The sequence below is a fragment of the Macaca nemestrina genome, chromosome 7 (genome assembly GCF_043159975.1).
Source record: "Macaca nemestrina isolate mMacNem1 chromosome 7, mMacNem.hap1, whole genome shotgun sequence".
Classification (NCBI taxonomy): Eukaryota; Metazoa; Chordata; class Mammalia; order Primates; family Cercopithecidae; genus Macaca; species Macaca nemestrina.
In genome coordinates, this window is record NC_092131.1 from 125,781,171 (window position 1) to 125,800,032 (window position 18,862).

An 18,862-nucleotide genomic window follows, 5' to 3' on the forward strand; every position below is an offset into this window, starting at 1 on the left:
AGTACAAAACTTAAAATAGGACCACACCATGGAAGGCCTGCATGGGCTGGGAGGTGATTTTCCTCTCCTGCATGCCTTCACTCTGGACTTCTGCTCCATGCTTGTGCTTTGCTCTGCAGATGAACGTTCGGCATGTGCTCCAGGCTCCTCCAGCCTCTGAGGCTTTGGCTTGCCCTGGCAGTACCCCTGGTCCCAGTGTTACTGGACCATATAGATGCTCCTCTGCAAAAAATCTATTGAAAACTCTCTGTGTCATTTCCAATGAGCAGGAGAGAGAATCTGATCTGCCTAGCAGTGAGGGTGGGAGTTCCCTAGTTGTCCCTGGATTTGTAGTGCTGCCCTTTCCAGAGACTCGAGGAGGGGCCAGATGTCCAAAAAGAGGGTGTGGGTGGGGCATCAGTAATACAGTCTACTTCAACAAGAAAGTAGAAAGTAGAGGTGGTGGCTCATGCCTATAATCCCAGCACTTTAGGAGGTCGAGGCAGGCAGATCTCTTGAGCTCAGGAGTTTGAGAGCAGACTGGGCAACATGGCAAAACCCCATCTCTACTAATAATACAAAAAGTTAGCTGGGCATGGTGGCACATACCTGTAGTCCCAGGTACTTAGGAGGCCAGGGTGGAAGCATAGCTTGAGCCCAGGAAATAGAGGCCGCAGTGAGCTGAGATCATGATGCCACTGTACTCCAGCCTGGTCGACAGAGTGAGACCCTGTCTCAAAAGCAAACAGAGAAACAAACAAACAAAAAGGATAAAGTGGAAGCATCTGTATGCAAGATTGAAGTCATGCTTTCCATCTATTTTTTTCACCTTTCCTTTTTTTCTAAAACACTGTATCTTAAGCTTGTCCCTATGTTATCAAGTACTCATGAGCATTATTTGAATGGTTGTATAGGAATCCATTATCTGGACTCATTGTCATTTATCCATCTGCAGTTGCTGGACGTACTGCCCTTTCTGCCACACTCAGTCACCCTTCTGACTTTACACTGTGTCCAGTTATCTACTAATACACATACTGGTCATTTAGGACTTAAAGTTAAGAATAGTAATTATGTTTCCTAACACTTCAAAAAGAATGTATCTTCCTAAAAATGTCTTGGTGGTTATACTTCTAAAGCAAAATAGACAAATTGATGTTGAAATTAATGTTTTGCTTTCTTCTTGTATCTATTTTCACTTCTCTGTAATTTTGATGGAGAAAGTTTCATGTGGAAGGATTTTTATTTCAAAACAGAAAGAGCATGTGACATGAGAATGGGAACACTGAAAGGTTCAACTTTCTAGTTTACTAAGTTTGTCAAAAAAGCTACTGACAGTTAATCATGATTGACCTGTATTGAAAGTGAATTAACATTATGTACAACTTAAGCACTATACTTTCTATTGGATATAGAAAAATAGGTGGCGTGTTTGTAAAGGTATTGGGCTAGGAGTCAGGAAGCTTGACTGTTAGTCCCAATTGTGCTTCTTCAACTGAGCACCCCTAGGCAATAATTTAGCAGCTATCTCTTAAAAACCTAATGAATTTCAGGCTTTGTAGTTGGGCTGGGAATATAGACATAGATACTGCATTCATGATTCTCCAAGGCTCCCTTTGTCACTTGGCTTACAGTGAGCTTTCTTATGCATTGTGTAAATCTGTCTCCTAACAGGCCCCTACTCTGTCTCCAACCTGCTTCCCAGGGCAGTTGTGAGGATCAAATGAGGGAGAATATGTGTGAAACAAAGTGTAAATGATTTTAAAATGTAATAAAAATATGATCCATGGAAAATTATTTAAAGATCCTTAGAATTTTAAATAAACAGTACATTAGGCCAGGCTCTGTGGCTCACAACTGTAATCCCAGCACTTTGGGAGGCTGAGGCGGGCAGATCACAAGGTCAGGAGATCAAGACCATCCTGGCAAGCACGGTGAAACCCCGTCTCTACTAAAAATACAAATTATTCGCTGGGGGTGGTGGCGTGTGCCTGTAATTCCAGCTACTCAGGAAGCTGAAGCAGGAGAATCGCTTGAACCAAGGATTCAGAGGTTGCGGTGAGCTGAGATCAAGCCACTGCACTTCAGCCTGGTGACACAGCGAGACTCTGTCTCAAAAAACAACAACAACAACAACAACAACTACATTAACCTGAATTCTCTCTGGTTTTGATTTTAAATAGATATGAAAATTTTTCAATGGACCACTGAGACGGTTGAAAATCTTGGCTTGATTATTCTCCAAGAGAATGATACAGTGGTTTGCATGATTAATTTTCTAAAATTGCTAGCAAAAGAAATCAAAACCTTTTTTGAGTTGCTGTATAATGGAGAAATGTTTTATGTGTTCACTAACAGCTTGCCTTTGTTTGATTCCAGCTGCAGCATATCGTTGAGTGATGAGATCTGTGTGCAGGTGACTGACCTTTACCTGGCACAAAATAATAATGGGGCCACGGGAGGCCAGCTGAACACACAGAACTCAAGGATTCTCCTGGAATCAATGTGTCAGCGGAAAGCTGAGCAGCTAATGTCAGGTGAGAATTGATTTAAGGTGAGATTTGCTCAGGTAGTCAAAGAACTTGCTGGTGACAATGTAAGTTGTTAGGATTCTCTGAACCAGAAGTTAAAGCCGGGATACTCTGACCCCGTGATTCTACTCCTGGAACTTTTTAGAGTTCCTAATGAGTTCACCAGAGAAATACAAAGTGGAAGTAACTATCTTCCTGGACAATCTACTTTGTTTCTTCCTTCCTTTTTAAAAAAAAAAAAAACCAAACTAGTTATATATGATTTTTACAATTTTGTATTCTTCTTTTTCTCTGAATATTTTCATAGTATGCTTTGTAAATATTATAGTTAGAAAAATATTGGCACATGAAATCCATGGTCATGGTCATTATAGAAAATAGGCCTGGCACACACTGTTCACACTTGTAATCCCAGCACTCTGGGAGGCCGATGTGGGTGAATCACTTAAGACCAGCTTGAGCAACATGGCAAAACCCCATCTCTGCAAAAAATACAAGAATCCAAAAATTAGCCAGGTGTGGTGGCATGTGCCTGCAATCCCAGCTACTCAGGAGACTGAGGTGGGAGGATGGCTTAAGCCTGTGAGGTCAAGGCTGTAGTGATCCCTGATCGGGTCACTGCACTCCAGCCTGGGTGACAGAGCAAGACCCTATGTCCAAAAAATAAAAGAAAAAAAAAATGCAGATAACCAAAACAAGTCACCTTAGAATTCTTTCCTGAAATTACCATTGGTGACATTTCTAGACTTTTCTATGTTTGAGTATATATTTTGAAAAAGTTTATACTGGACAAATGGGTTTTAACTTTTTTTTTGAGACAGGGTCACGCTCTGTTGCACAGGCTGGAGTGCAGTGGTGAGATCATGGCTCATGCAAACTCTGCCTCCTGGGTTCAAGTAATTACTGTGCCTCAGCCCCCCTAGTAGCTGGAATTACAGGCCTGTGCCACTACACCGGCTAATTTCTGTGTTTTTAGTAGGGCTGTGATCCCTGTGTGTCTCTGGGCCATCAGGCTCTTCCCCTCTCTAAACCTCGGTGTTCCCCTTCTAGAGAATGGGCAGAATTTTCTTCAGACAATACTCGCTCATGTGTTGGGGCCACAGAGAGGAATGGGGCATAGAGTTTCAGCAAGGAGCTGGACATAGGCGAGAAGCAGTCAAGATCAGAGGGATGAGAGGGTCCCGTCACCTCCCTGATTGCCCAGGACCTCACTGGGTTCTCACATGCATGACAAGATCTGTCCCACGAAGTCAGAGGCAAAACCCCTCAGCTCTGCCCAGTGCAGGGGCTGCAAGAAACCCATATCTCCTCTTGAGGCCTCCTGATAGGATGACTTCTGCAAGCTCATGCCATCCTAACAGGGAGAGCTCTTCCACACCCAGGTTGGGAGAGCGCTAGGTGAAATCAGTCCCCTCCAGGTATGCACAGCCCAGAGCTGCTCTCCAAGGACCCCTCAGTCACAGAAGGTGCTGGTCCTCCTACAGTGCTGCCCCACCCCCACCACCGCAGCCTCCTGGGAGTGTGGTCAGGGTGCCCTCCTTCGGGCTCTGCCCTCGCACCCACTCCTACACAGCTACTCTCCCTGCTGGCCGCCCCAGAGACCAGATTGGTTTGGGCCTCTGCCTCCACAGGCCCGAACTACCATCTCTTCTGCTCCCCAGAAAGCCAGTTCCCAGCAGACAGACCATGTTCCCTCTTCATGCCTCAACACAGAGGGCCCATCACAACCCTCTCAGCAGACGGTAGAGCTCCCCACACATCCTCTTAAAGAGGCTTCACCATTGATGGCCACAAGCCCCACCATGACCTCCTCCCAGGGAGTGAATTTTCTTACATGTCTCCCACCAGAGCAGCGACAAAATAAAACATAAAAGCAGCATCTGTTAGATTATCAGCAACATTTCCTACTAGGATCAACTCTCGGAGTGAGCAGCGTATTCCATTAGATGGATCAGTGCAGGGGGTAGCAAGCGTTTTCTGTAAAGGGCCAGATGGAAACTCTTTAAGGCTCCGCAGGCCACTGGGTCTCCATCATCACATACTCAAACCCTCCCCTGCACAAGAAAGCAGCCCTAGACAACATGTCAACAAATGAGCATGGCCATGTTCCCCGAAACCTTTCTTTATGGACGTGGAAGTTTGCATGTCATGTACTTCTCATGTGTCACAAGATAAGATTCTACTTTCCATGTTTTCAACCATTTAAACATGTAAAAGTCATTCTTAGCTCATGGGTCACACAAAAACAGGTAGCAAGAAATCTCGTTTTTAGACCAGCAGCAGCTGACCCCTGGATGGAGCATTAGAGCTTGGGTGCGTGCCCCACCCCAGGGCTTCCAGGAGAGGGAGTGCAGGCTGATGCCACCTCCACCCCCATCTCTGTAGGGGAGAAGGCGGAGCTGGTGCTGTATGAAGTTTGGCTGCAGATCCTGGGCCAGCCCTACACCAAGGCCTTGGAGGTCAAAACCAGCCCTGACCTCTGGGCACTTCAGGGGCAGCTGACGAGATGGGTGAAGTGGCGGAATGAAGTACGGGGGTTGGGGAAGAGGCCTCGGGAAGATGAGGGATGACTGGACAAGACTTTGTTAGAGCTGTGACCCTCTTCATCCTCTCCTGATCCCCCAGCTGACCCTTGTCCTCAGACCTCTACAAAACTTTGACCAAGAGGTGGTGGAGGAATTCTGGTGGGTCCAGGGTGGCCTGGGTGGCCCGGGGCTCCGACCTGCGTTCTGGGGTTGAGGGCAGGAGGCTGGAAGAGGTGACCTCCCTTAGGCCCCTCAGGCTGCCAGCCCCCTGAAGTGGGATGATCCTCCCACCAGGCTGGATCCGCTGACCACAAGAGTGGGTGCCACCTTCTTCAGGGCGGTGCCAGCCCAGGCTCTCATGTGGGACTGTGTGCGCCAGGGTCTGCACATCCTGGGAGAGGCAGAGGGCCTCTTGGTAGAGATGGTCATCCCAGACCTCAGTCAGTACCTCCTTCCCTCTGCAGGCCCCCTCCATCTGTCCACCTGCCTCCTCCCTTGGGCTCACTGCCTCTGCATGCCCTGATCTGAAACCTGCCTCCCCTCCTCACGGAGCCCACCCAGATGCTTCTAGCCCCAGCTCTCTGGTCCCACAGCAACTTCTGGGCCCAGATTCAGCCTTCTCAGAAGTCTGGGAGGCAGAGCCCTGCCTGGCCATAGCCTTCTTGGTCTGCTCTAGGCACTCCTAGCCCCGAACCTGGTATTGTAAAAAGTGATTTCTGGATATTTAGAAAGTCATCCAGTGTGAGGAGCTGGGAGGGTCCAAGGATAGAGCCCACAAGAAGAGGAAGATTGAAAAGGGGTCAGAGTGGGAATGGGGGCTGCTGAAGGCAAGGCCCACCCCCAACCCTGATCCCCAAACCCAGCCACAATGCCAGTCAGCCTCAGGCCAGAGGGTGTGAGCAACGGGGGCCCTGGCTGCTCTACAGTGGATCAGAGCCACTGGGTGTGGGGGGTAGGTCTTCCAGGGGAGGTTTGGGGATGCCCGGGCAAGGTAAGGCAGGCTCCCAGGGCAGAGACTGAGGCTGACCCCTCCAGCCCCCGTAATGCAGTGGGGGAACACCGGGATAGGCAAGAGTCTTAACCTAGAAAGCCCCAGCAGCTCCTGTGCCCATCAGGACACCGTTGAGGCTTGGTGGTGGTGGAACCCAGGAATGGTCTTTGAACCCACGGTCTGGAACGGGAAGCCAAGGACAGTCCTGCCCCGTAGGCTCCCCTGCCTGTAGGCAGTGGGCAGGCCCAGTGAGGGGACCCCAGAAGCCCAGACCATGAACTTACCTGGCCAAAGACAGCAGCCAGCACCAAGACATCAAAGAGGGCGGGTAGAAAGGTCATCACATCGGGGTTGACTGCAGCCAGCACCAGGTTCCTCTGTACTTCTGGAACACACAGGCCTCTCCTTCCTATCCCTGAAGTGCCTCTGCCCCCACCCCAGCACCCCGAAGACCAGCCTAATAGATGCACTTGTCCTGGGTCAGCCCCGCTGTCCAAGCAACTGCAATTTCTGACTAGAGAGCCAGGGCGGGGCAGGGTGTAGGAGGGGTCCCTGGAAGATGCTCCCCGGGATGCCCTGATGCCTAAAACGTTCCCCATTGGGCCTTCTCAGGGAGGGAGGGTTATGGCAGCCTGTTCTCTCCAGCCACCTCCATCACCACAGGAGCTCTTACAGACGTCACAGGAGAGAACTGGATCACTGGAGCCAGGACCAGCACGGACGCAGCTCTGGGGCTGAGGCTAAGTGGACTCTGGGAGACCATCACTCTGTCTTCAAGCTTTGGTCTCCTGGACCTCTACAAGCCAGGCTGTTTCAGGCTTTGCATGAGGCCTTGCACAGAGACAGAGTTCAAACACAGCTGGGGAACAGAGCGGGCTTTAGGGAGGGGGCACATACCTAGTGGTGGGGGCTGGGTATCAGGGAAGGGAGGCCCTGGGGCTAGCATGGTCTGTCTGGAGGTGGCACAATGGGACATGCACCATGTGAGGAGAGAGGGTCCACCTGGAAGTGTGGACCAGCCAGATGGCCACCAAGCTGGATGGTCACCACCAGAGCCTGCATGACACTAGAGGGGGCTGGGAAGGGACAGAGGACAGCTGAGGGACAGGGAACCTGGTTTCCTTCATACAGACACATGAGTCTTCCCGAAGTGGGTCTTCCTCAAGTGGGTGAGGGTCATTCCAGACACACCTCCAGCCCACCTCAAACCACCTCAGGAGGCCACCACCAACCCACACAGGCCAGCTGCATTGTCACAGTGACCCCAGAACAGCACAGCCCTGTCCTTCAGATGAATCAACAGAGGGAGACACACATCTCACAGCCAGGAGCTGGGACTCAGACCAGGTCCAGCTGCAGTGCTGCCTCGATGGCTCCCCCTGCACCTCCTCCGGGACTCAGTTCCTGCTAACAAGTAAGCACCTGAGTATGGGTGAAATAGGTGCTATTATCCCTGTCCAGCAGCTGGGGAAAGGGAAGCAAGGTGCAGGTGACTTGCCCAAGGCCAACGTGACAGGGCTGATTCAACCCCATCTGTCTCAGCGAGCACATGTCCATGGCAGAGGCTTTACTGTGATCCAAACCTGGAAGGTGGAACTCCTTCCAATGTCCCACCCAGGGCACACAGCATGCAGCCCCATGTTTGGGGAGGTGAAAGTGTGGGGAGTGACAGTGTGGGAAACAATCTGGCTAGGCCATGGACTCATGGAGCCCAGGGTTTCCTAGGGCCAGGACAGCTCTGGAGCCCACTCCAACACCTACTGTAAACCTGGAATCTGCACCTGCAGGAGATCAGGAGAGGGATTCATCCTCCAATGCACCTGCAGCAAGGTGAGACAGGCACAGGTGGGCGCCCTGCTTCCAACCAGCTTCAGGTGGGCAGGACGCAGATCTCCTGCCTGACCTTCCTCTCCTGCCTCCCCAAGCAGAGAAGGGGCAGCCGCCCATCAGGCCATTGCCCAGATTGAAGCCGCTGAAGCTAGGTCCCAACAGGCGAGTGTGACCCCTGACTATCCCAGGCCCGGGCCAAGGCAGTCCTCTGTCTGGTGAGGGCCTGGTAGACAGGAGATGTGATGTCCCCACATGGCTCTATAAACCTCTGATTGAGGATAATCAAGGAAATGGACAAGAACATCATGCCTAGTCAAGACCCTGGCAGGCACAAGGGGGACCAGGGCAGGCAAAAGTCAGTTTGGGCCCAGGCCTAGCCCCTGGAAGGACGGTGGATGAGGGACCAGCCACGGTGAAGGGGAATGGATGGCCATGGGCTGGGTGGCCAGGGCTGTCAGCTCCTGCAGCCCCTGCAGAATGTCCACCCAAGCCTGGCTCTGCACTCAGCCTTCTGCCTGGAGCCACAGGTGCCTGGACAGTGGCCTGCAGTAGGGATGGTGGTAGGAAAGGCACTTGTGGCCACATGTGGGTGCCTAAGCATGGGACAGAGGAGTATCTTGCCCCCAAAGAAACCATAGAGGCCAAGAGCTTAAGCAGATGTGACACCATCAATAAACCCCCTTGTCCTGGGTCACGTCAATTAAGTCAGCACCTACTCTGACCCTGAAGCTGCAGCTCAGTCTGGTTGAGACTCACAGAGAGATGTTAGTGCTGGGCAGGGGGCCTGGCCCAGCCTGCGATGTCCAGCAAAGCTGTGGGCTGAACAAGAATCTCTGAAGATTAGTCCAGGAAAAGGACAGCTGTGTCTGGGCAGGGAGTGGGGGCAATGCCCAAGGTGCAGGAGACCTGAGGACATTTAACTAAGTAGGGTGCCAGGTCAGGATGTGCAGAAGAGAAGGTGGCATGGCAGCATCCTGCCCAAGGCCAGACAATAAACCTAGGGGCCACCTTGTCGAGCCTAAACCATGCTGCCACCCAGATGCCATCCTTCAAATGTGAGGCGGGCTGGGAGAGCCCCCAGAACCCTCATCCCTCCCACCCCAAGCTGGTTTCCATCCCTCACCAGAAGGAAAGGGGACTCTTCTATGGGGCACAGCATGCCAGGTTCTCTATCACCTGGGGGAAGGGGCCAGGTGGAGGGGGAGCTGCGGCTGGGTGAGAAAGAACCCAGATCCCTCTCTGTCCCTACCTGACAGGTGACCTCCAGCAAGCTGCTTTCATTGCCTGGGGCCAAGGAGAGTCAAGGGGAGGGACCAGGTTAAAAGAGCTCCACCCTGGAGCCCAGAGCTACCTACAGAGAAAACCCCCCATCCTCCTGATTCTGCTCCCAGCTCTCGCTGCTGGGATAACATACTCACCATCAGAGAGGCCGTGGGAGGCAGAGGCTGACCCTGCTCCTTCAGGCACCTCAGCGGGTTTGGGTCCGCCTTCATCATGATCAGGGAGTGGGTCCCTGGGATCACAAAGGTGAGGGGCAGCTTCTTGGGCTCCAGGTGCTCCAAAGTAGACCCTGCAGGGCACCAGAGCTAGAAGGGTGTTAGGGAGGCTGGGCGCAGTGGCTCAGGCCTGTAATCTCTCCACTTTGAAAGGCTGAGGTGGGCAGATCACGAGGTCAGGAGATCAAGACCATCCTGGGTAACATGGTGAAACCCCATCTCTACTAAAACTACAAAAAATTAGCTGGGCATGGTGGCATGCACCTGTACTCCCAGCTACTCGGAAGGCTGAGACAAGAGAATCACTTGAACCCAGCAGGCAGAGGTTGAACAGGGCCAGGACCTGAGCTCTGCCTGGCCATGGTGACTCTGAGCCAGGTAAGCAATCTGTCACTGTGTCTCATGGGGGATGTCAGCATTACCTCTGGAATCAAAGTAGATAAGCCAGGGTAACCAGAGTTCCCAGTAGGGACCAAGACCAAAGGACGCAGTGGTCAGTCCTGTCCTGGAAGGTCAGGCTGGATGAGGGGCTCTGTGAAGCTGGGGCAACTGAGGGCCAGCCCTTCAGGTTACAGGCATCTAGATCCTGGTCTAGACCCTCATATGCCATCCAGAGACCCAACCCTAGGGACAATTCCTCCCAGGCTGGTAGCAGAGAGTCGATCCTTATACTCACCCCACCAAAAGCTCTGAAATGAGGGGGCCTGCGACTGGGGGAAGATTCTTCAGGAAAATGTTCTCAGGGGCAGGTATGGTTTTAGCTGGGCCTTAGGGCAGTCAGAGAGGCAGGTGACAGGCCTGCTCACAAAGCCTGCCAGAGCATGCAGGAGGGACACAGGTGTAGTGGTGAGAATGTTCTGGAAGACAGCAGGCAGCCTCTTACTCACCAATGGGGCCAAGTACGGTCAGGTCCACACACCAGGAGAAGCTGGTATCCACACGCTGGTGCACTTTGTTTCTTGTTTTAGAGACAGGGTCTTGCTATGTTGCCCAGGTTGGAGTGTGGTGGTGCAATCATAGCTCACTGCAGCTTTGACCTCCTGGGTTCATGTGATCTTCCCACCTCAGTCTCCTGAGTAGCTGGGACCGCAGGCGCATGCCACCATGCCTAGTTTTATTTTCTGTAGAGACAGGGCCTCGCTATGTTGCCCAGGCTGGTCTCAAGTGCTTTCCACCTCAGCCTCCCAAAACACTGATACTACAGGGACAAGGCAGCACTCCTGTCCATGCTGGTGCATTTTGGCTGCCGTGGTGCACAGGAGGTATGAGCTCCGGGGGTGCAGAGTCTGCTCCTGGACCTCTACCCAGGCCTGCACCCAGACTGACCCCTGGGCTGCAGGGAACAGGTGTGGAGAGAACGCAGCAAGCAGAGTGGGCTAGCCAGTGATGGAGACCCAGGCTGGGACTAGGAGAGGTAGGGCTCCAGCCCTCAGCCTAGTGGCCCTTCCCAACCCCTTGGGGCCAAGATGATTTCCTAGGAAGCCAGGCATGGAGGCCAGCATGCACCTGAACTGAGGACAGAAGACTCTGACGAGAGGGAGGGGGAGGCCTCTGACATAGTTTGGATACTTGTCCCATCCACATCTCGTGTTGAAATGTGATCCCCAATGCTGGAGGTGGGGCCTATTGTGTGAGGTGTTTGGGTCATGGTGGGGGACCCCTCTTGAATGGCTTAGTGCCCTCCCCATGGTAATGAGTGAGTTTTCTTCTTTTGTTTTTTCTTTTTCTTTTCTTTTTCTTTTTTTTTTTTTTTTTGAGACAGAGTTCACTCACAGCCCAGGCTGGAGTGCAGTGGTGTGATCTCAGCTCACTGCACCCTCCATCTCCCAGGTTCAAGTGATTCAGTGAGTGAGTTTTTTATCAATTCACAGGAGAGCTGGTTGTTTAAAAGAGCCTGATGCCTCCTCTCTCTTTCTTCCTCTCTCACCATGCGACAGGCCTGCTCCCTCTTCACCTCCTGCCAGGATTAAAAGCTTCCTGGGACTGTTTGCACCAGGGTCTGCACACCCGTCATCCCAGACCTCAGTCAGTACCTCCTTCCCTCTGCAGGCCCTCTCCCTCTGTCCATCTGCCTACTCCACATGCCCTGATCTGAAGCCTGCCTCCCCTCCTCATGGAGCCCTCCAAGATGCTCCTAGCCCCAGATCTCTGGTCCCACAGCACTTTCTGGGCCCAGATTCTGCCTTCTCAGAAGTCTGGGAGGCAGGGCCCCACCTGGTCATAGTCTTCTAGCTCTGCTCTAGGCACCCCTGGCCCCAAAGCCTCCAGCCCACTAGACGTCTTCATCTCCAGCTATGCCGTGGCTCTCCTCATCCTGAGCCTCCTGCTCGTCAGAGTTTCCCTTGTCCTGGTGAGTGTCTGGCTGGGCCAGGGCTGCTTCCTGAGGGGCAGGCTTAACCTTTGACACTTTGAGCCTTTGAGCCAAGCTGAGGGGCGAGCAGGTCCCTTTACCCCCCTGATTCCCCCATCCAAGCCCAGCATCTCCTCATCCTCCAGCTGGGGCCACAGGGTTTGGGGCCAGAGGGTTAGGCCTGATCCCAGTGTCCCCACCCTTCTTGTCAAGGTGTTAAACTTGAGGGCATGCCTTGGGTGCTGACATTCCCAGGAACTCAGAGCCAGAGAGAGCCAGGCACCAGCCCAAGGTCACACAGCCAGGGGCTTCTTCCCTCTTGGACCCCGAAGGACTGGACTTTGGGGCTGGAAAAGAGGTGGAGTGGGGGAAAGTAATGCCTTATCAACCCACGCAGGGAGCCCCACTCCCATTCCCAAGGTGCATAAAGTCAAGGAACACCCATTTCCACATCCATGTTCACACAGGGCACTGCTCCCACTGTTTGGCACTCACACCGGCCTCCCGCCCTCCATGCCACAGGTATCGGTCTCATTTACAGAGGAGGAAATGGTGGCCAAAAGCCTCCCCCAGCACACATAGCTAGACCACACAGAGGTCTTAGGTGCAGCTGAGGGGTCCACAGTCTCTGCTGCCCCTTCTGCCACTCATGCTCCCAGGGACCACGCTTCGGAGAGGGAGGAATAAGAGAAAGCTGGGTGCTCACACATGGGGCACAGGGGACTAGGGAAGGGTCAGCCAGGAGGAAAGGGCAAGGTGTGATCCTGTAGGTACACATCACACAGCCCGCAGAGTCAGGAGAGCCAGGGCCAGGTCCCAGCTCGGCAGCTGCTTGGTATGTGACCATGGTTAGTCATCTCCCTGGACACTCATGCACTTTGTGTGCTGTGTGTGCCTTCTAGAAGGAGCCTGGACCCTGGCTGGCCTCATACTTGCTGCGTAGGCTGTAGATCCACAAGTGCTTCTGCAAGGGGCTTTGCTTCTCCTCATAACAGTGGCACAGGCTGGCCGCGTGCTCTGGGGATAGAATGGAGTAGCTCTGGAGGTAGCAGGTGGGGGCTGGGCTTGGGTTCCTGGCCCAGACAAGGCAGAGTACATCTCAGGGTCACAGGACCTTGGCAGCAGACCTTGGCCCCCAGGCTGCCCAGCTGCCCACCCACAGCCCATACCTTTGGGCAGCCCCAGCTGCTGCAGTTCACTGGCCAAGGATTTGCCATCGACACTGTGCTTGGCCGCACTGGAGAGGATGAAACTCAGCACTGCTACTGTGTCCTCCATATCGCTTGACTCTGATGCACCCGTGAGTGGGACAAGGGTTGTCACTGTGGCCCCAGCCACCTCCCAGTTACCCTATTAACTTCAGCTCAAAGCTCCCAGGCCTCCTGAAGCCACAGGCACTGCTCCTGCTCCACCAGGAGCTGGCAGAGGACAGGAAGGTGGGACTGTCAATGTCTTTCTTTCCCTCATGCTCCTCCACTAGGGACGGTAAGTTAAGGATGCTGCAGGGAGGGGTGGGTACAGAGGGCCCCTCTGTGCCAGGCACCAGGCTGAAGTCCCAGGGTAGCTTGGGGCCTATGGACTCAGCAGGGTACTCACCAAACTTGACATCAGCTGTGAGCTTCAGGATCTTCTCATACTATAGGGAAAGGAGACCTTCAGAGGGTGCCAGTACCCTATTCACCAGCCCCTCACCCTCAGCCTGGATCCTGCAATAAGAACAGACAGGCTGGAAAAAAGTATGGGAGGTGCCCAGAGAGGTTGACAGGCTGGGTCACCCATCTCCCCGGGCCTAGTGCAGAGCTTCAGGGCACTGGGGGTCATAAGGTCATGGGACAATGGGGTGCTGGGTCTTGTACTCACATCATTCCCCTATCCCAGCAGCTCTTTAGTACCTGGCTGCAGAGCAGCTGCAACTTCACAGAGGACTGGAAGGGAAGTCCTTACATCAGCCAGGCTGGCGAACCTCACCCCTCCTTCCTGGGGACTGGCTCAGAGCAGGCCAGCCGCTGATCACGGTCACAAAGCATGGTAGCACAGGCTGAGAGCACTGAGGCCCTAACCTTAGAGAAACCTCACCATCCTCTACACCCACAATCCCCAGCCCAGCGCCCCTCCTCCACCCAGACTAGACCCTGTGCACTCAACCATCTTGGCCAGCGTGCCAATCTCTGCCAGGACCCACTTGGGACAGTCCAGATCACCACAGAACTGAAACCTCTGCAAGGGAGGGAGGCAGGTAATCAGGCTGGAGGGAAGGCTGAGGTGTGGCCAGGATCCGTGTCTCCCACACTTCTGTCCAGCAGGGACCCCTGGTCCCCATCATAGATGGATACCCTCTGGCCTCTTGTTCTCCCCTATCACCAGGCTGTTGAGTGAACTCTCTCCCTGACCCACCCTGCCACCAAACCCTGCTCTGAGGTCTACTCCAGGCATTCGTCTGCTCAGCAAACATCAATCAAGCGCCTTCTCTGTGCTAGCTCCCACTGTAAGCGCTGGGGGTACAGCAGGGGATAAAACAAAGTCCTGGGCCCCACACAGATGGGTGATCTCTCTCCCCTCTTCCCCATACCCACACAACTCCAGCCACTCCGGCTTCCCTGCTGCTGCTCGGGGACACCAGCCTTGCTCCCGCCGCCATGCCTGCTGCATTCTCTGTGTGGCTTGCTATCCTTTATTTCATTCCACTCTCGGCTCAAGTGACCCCTCATCAGACCAGCCCCCCTCTTTTTTTTTTTTTTTTTTTTTTTAAAGACGGAGTCTCGCTCTGTTTCCCAGGCTGGAGTGCAATGGTACAATCTTGACTCACTGTAACATCCGTCTCCCGGGTTCAAGCAATTCTGCCTCAGCCTCCTGAGTAGCTGGGACTACAGGCATGCACCATCTCACCCGGCTTTTTTGTATTTTTAGTACAGACAGGGTTTCACCACATTGGCCATGCTGATTTTGAACTCCTGACTCAGGTCATCCACACACCTCAGCCTCCCAAAGTGCTGGGATTACAGGCTTGAGCCACTGCACCCTGCCAGGCTGGCCCTTCTTGATCATACTTCCTAAAGTAGCCCCTCACACAAGGAAATTGTTGGGGCGGGTGGATATGTTCATTATCTTGATTGTGGTGATCCAAGAGCCAGGAAGATTTGATCTTTACTTATGCAACCTCATCTTTCCCTAACCTCCAGATGATACTCTGCCAGCTATGGGAAATGTATTCATTCCTGGGAAGCCATGCTCTCTCTAACCTGGTCTCTGCACATGCTGTTCCCTGTCTGAAGACACATGCCTCCCACCCTTGCCTCCCAACCCCTGGTACACAAACTCTACTTCAGCCAGCCAGCTCCTGCCATCGGCCTTTAAGGTTGATGGCATCCTCAGGGAGCCCCCTTAGCACTACACACACCGCGCGGTTAGGTCTCCGCCCCTGGAGCCTTAACTATGACTGCCAATTCAAGCCTCCGATTTCTCCTTCCCTTGGCAGCTCAAGTCCTCCCAGTGCCTAGCACACTTCATGGTATGGACTAGTGCTTAGAATGCACGGATGGATGGATTGGATGGATGGATGGATGGATGGATGGATGGATGGATGGATGGATTGGATGGATGGATGGATTAGATTGATGGACAGGTAAGTCTCAACCCCAAACTACTACTTTCGGGATCTGGAGAGAGTGGAGGGGCTTCCTAACACTGTGGAAGAGTGAGGCTGATTCTAAGCAAGTGTCCAAGTCCCACAGGAGGGCTGGGGAAGACGGTGTCCTTGGGAGGTCCTCTTGGGGCTGGGGAAGACCTGAAAGGACTCCGAGCTCCAAACAAGCCCCACTTCCTGCCCCGGGAGACCGGGGCCCTTCCTCCCGCCAGGGAAGCACGGGGACTCTGAGCTGGCCGGCCTGCTCTGTCTTACCCGCCCCCCAGCCCCGCCCCCGTGTCGGGAGCGGGATGGCAGTGGACTTTTCTCTACCAGACCTGCAGCCCTCAGGCTCGCACACACTGTGTTTGCCGAGAGGCCAGGGCAGACAACCTCCCCCACCCCCCCGCCCCGTGTCCGGAGCCACTGATGCCTCCTCATTCCCGCTCCAGCAGCCCATGCCTTGCTTCACCCCTGGTGCCTCATCATCGCGCCAGGAAGCCAGGGCCCGGAAATTTCTTTTTCCAGTCGCGTGGGGTCAGCTGATTCCACGATCAGGTGACTTGGACTAACGGACTCTGGGAGGGTGGGGGCTGGTCCAGTGAGGTAGAGAGCGGACTTCAGCCCCCTGGAGGTGCCCAGGCGAAAAGCTGGCGTCTCCTCCTCCTCTCCCAGAATCCTTCCCTGGAAAAAAACCAGCGCCCACCGCCAGTTTAACTGACAGTGGGAGTTATTTCATTTGTTTAACTTAAGGGGGCAGGATCCCGGGAGCCGGGGAGATTCAGATTCAGGTCATTGCCATGTTTTCCACTGTTAAGCAAATAGCATTATACACAGCTGCGGGCTGTGGCAAAAGACATTTTAAAAACTATTGAATTATGCTGCACATACAGAAAATTGTAGCTATTATAAATAAAAAGCTTAATAAGTTTTCATCAACTGTAGACCTCACATAACCTGCACCCAGATAAGGAAATAACCAGATAACTTCTTCAAGTGCATGGGTATTTTATTTCATTTTGATGAATCGTCTAGGTGCCTAGCAAAAAGGGCTGTCATAATTAACATGCTCAGGAAAACTCCTTACAGCTTCAACATGAATAGATGCTTAATTATTGCCAATCTGATGGGGAAAAAATCGGTTGCTTAGATTGCAGTGGTAGTCAGCTTACTGGTAGCTTTGAGTTAATGGGTAGTCTAGAACAACTAAGTTTCTGACATTGACTTGAAGAGGCAAAAACAAAAAGACAAAACAACAACAAAAATACATTAGAGAATAGACTAATAACCAGAGAAGAAATTGAATAGAGTCATCCCTTAGTAACCTCAGGATATTAGTTCCAAGACCCCAGAGATACCAAAATTCACCCATGCTCAAGTCCCTGATATAATATGGCATAGTATTTGCATATAACCTATACACATCCTTCTGTAGATTTTAAATCATCTCTAGATTACTATAATACCTAATACAACATAAATCATAAATGCTTTGTAATTACCTGTTATGAAGTATTTATAAATTTTTGTTTTTTATTGTTTTCCTTTTTCCAAGTATTTTGAATGCACAGTTGGTAAAATGCAAGGATCCCGAACCCGAGGATACAGAGGACTGACCGTAGTTTGAGCTCTGTCCTCAATTCCATGCCTATCCCATGCACCAGGTGCAGCTGGTTTGATTGTTGCAGGGTTTCAAGTTTTCGAAAGACAGAGCTCATGACAAGTAAACTGCTCTATAGAATAGAAAGAAACGGAAAGTGTCCCAATTCATGGTAAAATTGAGCTCATTTCTGAAGAGTTCTTTTACAAATCATAAGCACTAGCCTGTTGAAAACAACAGTATGTTAAGTTACTAGACTATCCTATACCATGTCAAAGAACAATTTTAAGAACATAAGACCTGTAATCATAGCATTTTGGTAGGCCGAGGCTGGTGGATCACTTGAGCCCAGGAGTTCTGGATCTGTTGGGCAATATAGGGAGACCCCAGTCTCTACAAAAAATTAGCCACTTGTGCTGGTGCACACGTGTCATCACAGCTACCTAAGAGGCTGAGGTCAGAGTATCTCTTGAGCCTGGGAGGTGGAGGCTGCAGTGAGCCATGATGGCACCACTGTACTCCATCCAGCCTGAGCAACAGAAGGAGACCATCTCAAAAAAAAAAAAAAAAAAAAAAAAAAAAATGCTGGGCGCAGTGGCTCATGCCTGTAATCCCAGCACTTTGGGATGCCGAGGCAGGCAGATCACCTGAGGTTAGGAATTGGAGACCAGCCTGGCCAACATGGCAAAATCTCTCTCTAATTTAAAAAAAAAAAAAAGGCAGGGCTGGTGCTGGGTGCCTGTAAATCCCAGCTACTCGGGAGGCTGAGGCACAAGAATCACTTGAACCTGGATGGTGGAGCCAAGATCGCACCATTATATTCCAGCGTGGGTGACAGAGTGAGACTCCATATCAAAAAAAACACAGAATAATGGCTCAACTTTAGTTCCATCCTATCAATAGCTTAAAGAAGAGAAAAATGGATAGATTTGGAAAACCATTTTTTATTTAAAAAGAGAAAATTAGGAACAGATGAAAACTGTCTTAAGAGTATTTGCAAAACAAAACAGCAAATTTAACATCAGACAGACAAAATATTTAAATTCAGAAATAAAGTTAAAGGTGGGTGCCGTGCCCTTTTAATGTCATACTGTAGCATTGTTTCATAGATACTTATTTTATAATTAAAGATTATTTGACTATTTAGAGCCTTGGCTCTCACACATTAGAGTGTATCATCATCACCTGCAGGGCTTGTGAAACCAGCTGCTGGGCCCCACACCAGAGTTTCTAACTCAGTAGGACTGAGGTGGGGCCTGAGCATTGCATGTCTATGTTCCCAGGTGACGGTGATGCTTCCAATTAGAGACCATGCTTTGAAAACCACTAGTGTAGGGAAATATACTAGAGAATATGTTATGACTATACTGGAGAATATGTATATAAGTTAACTTACAGATTTCTGTCCAGTAGGAAAGATAACTCCCAAAGAGGACAGTTTTATTTCCCAATATGATTTTTTTTTTTTTTTTTTTTGAGACAGAATCTTGCTCTGTCGCCCAGGGTGCAATGCAGTGGCATGATCTTGGCTCACTGCAGCCTCTGCCTTCCAGGTTCAAGCAATTCTACTGCCTCAGCCTCTTGAGTAGCTGGGACTACAGGCACCCACTACCGATCTGGCTAATTTTTGTATTTTTAGTAGAGACAGGGTTTCACCATGTTGGCCAGGCTGGTCTAAAACTCCTGACCTCAGGTGATCTGCCCACCTCGGCCTCCCAAAGTGCTGGGATTACAGGTGTGAGCCACCACGCTCAGCCTCCCTTTAGGGTATTAACGGGCTTTGTCTCTATCTCAGAATGCATTTCAGAATGCCCTTCCTGGAGCACTATAGACACTGACTCTCAAAACACTCCTTGAACTAGCTTCACCATGTTGCTGACTCCCTTATAAATTAAAGAAAATACCTTATACATATTCCTTCATTATTTGTGTGAAAGT

At 51.6% G+C, this 18,862-nt stretch overlaps 2 protein-coding genes across 5 annotated transcripts in view; both read right to left on the bottom strand.

Moving 5' to 3' along the window:
* The window catches only part of LOC139355408 (golgin subfamily A member 6C-like), a 30,255-nt gene extending 19,923 nt beyond the window's left edge, over window positions 1–10,332 (bottom strand). The window contains exons 1-3 of one of the 4 annotated variants that reach the window (XM_071100978.1): window positions 10,240–10,332; window positions 589–709; window positions 28–233 (exon numbers count right to left, since the gene is read on the bottom strand). In XM_071100978.1, the coding sequence (XP_070957079.1) occupies window positions 28–73 (46 nt within the window). In that variant the 5' untranslated portion in view covers window positions 74–233; window positions 589–709; window positions 10,240–10,332. Of the gene's footprint in view, window positions 1–27; window positions 234–588; window positions 710–4,344; window positions 4,488–6,310; window positions 6,412–10,239 lie in introns of those variants that run through there. The other 3 variants (XM_071100977.1, XM_071100979.1, XM_071100976.1) reach the window with 3 other exon arrangements.
* A 793-nt stretch (window positions 10,333–11,125) lies between these two features.
* On the bottom strand, window positions 11,126–15,862 carry LOC105480303 (COMM domain-containing protein 4-like; the record flags this gene model as incomplete). The annotated part of the gene is made up of 6 exons (XM_071099248.1): window positions 11,126–12,049; window positions 12,635–12,719; window positions 12,872–12,991; window positions 13,299–13,338; window positions 13,595–13,627; window positions 15,797–15,862. Coding segments are annotated over 6 exons (432 nt in total), but the record flags the coding sequence as incomplete, so codon positions are not given.
* Window positions 15,863–18,862: the final 3,000 nt, after the last annotated feature.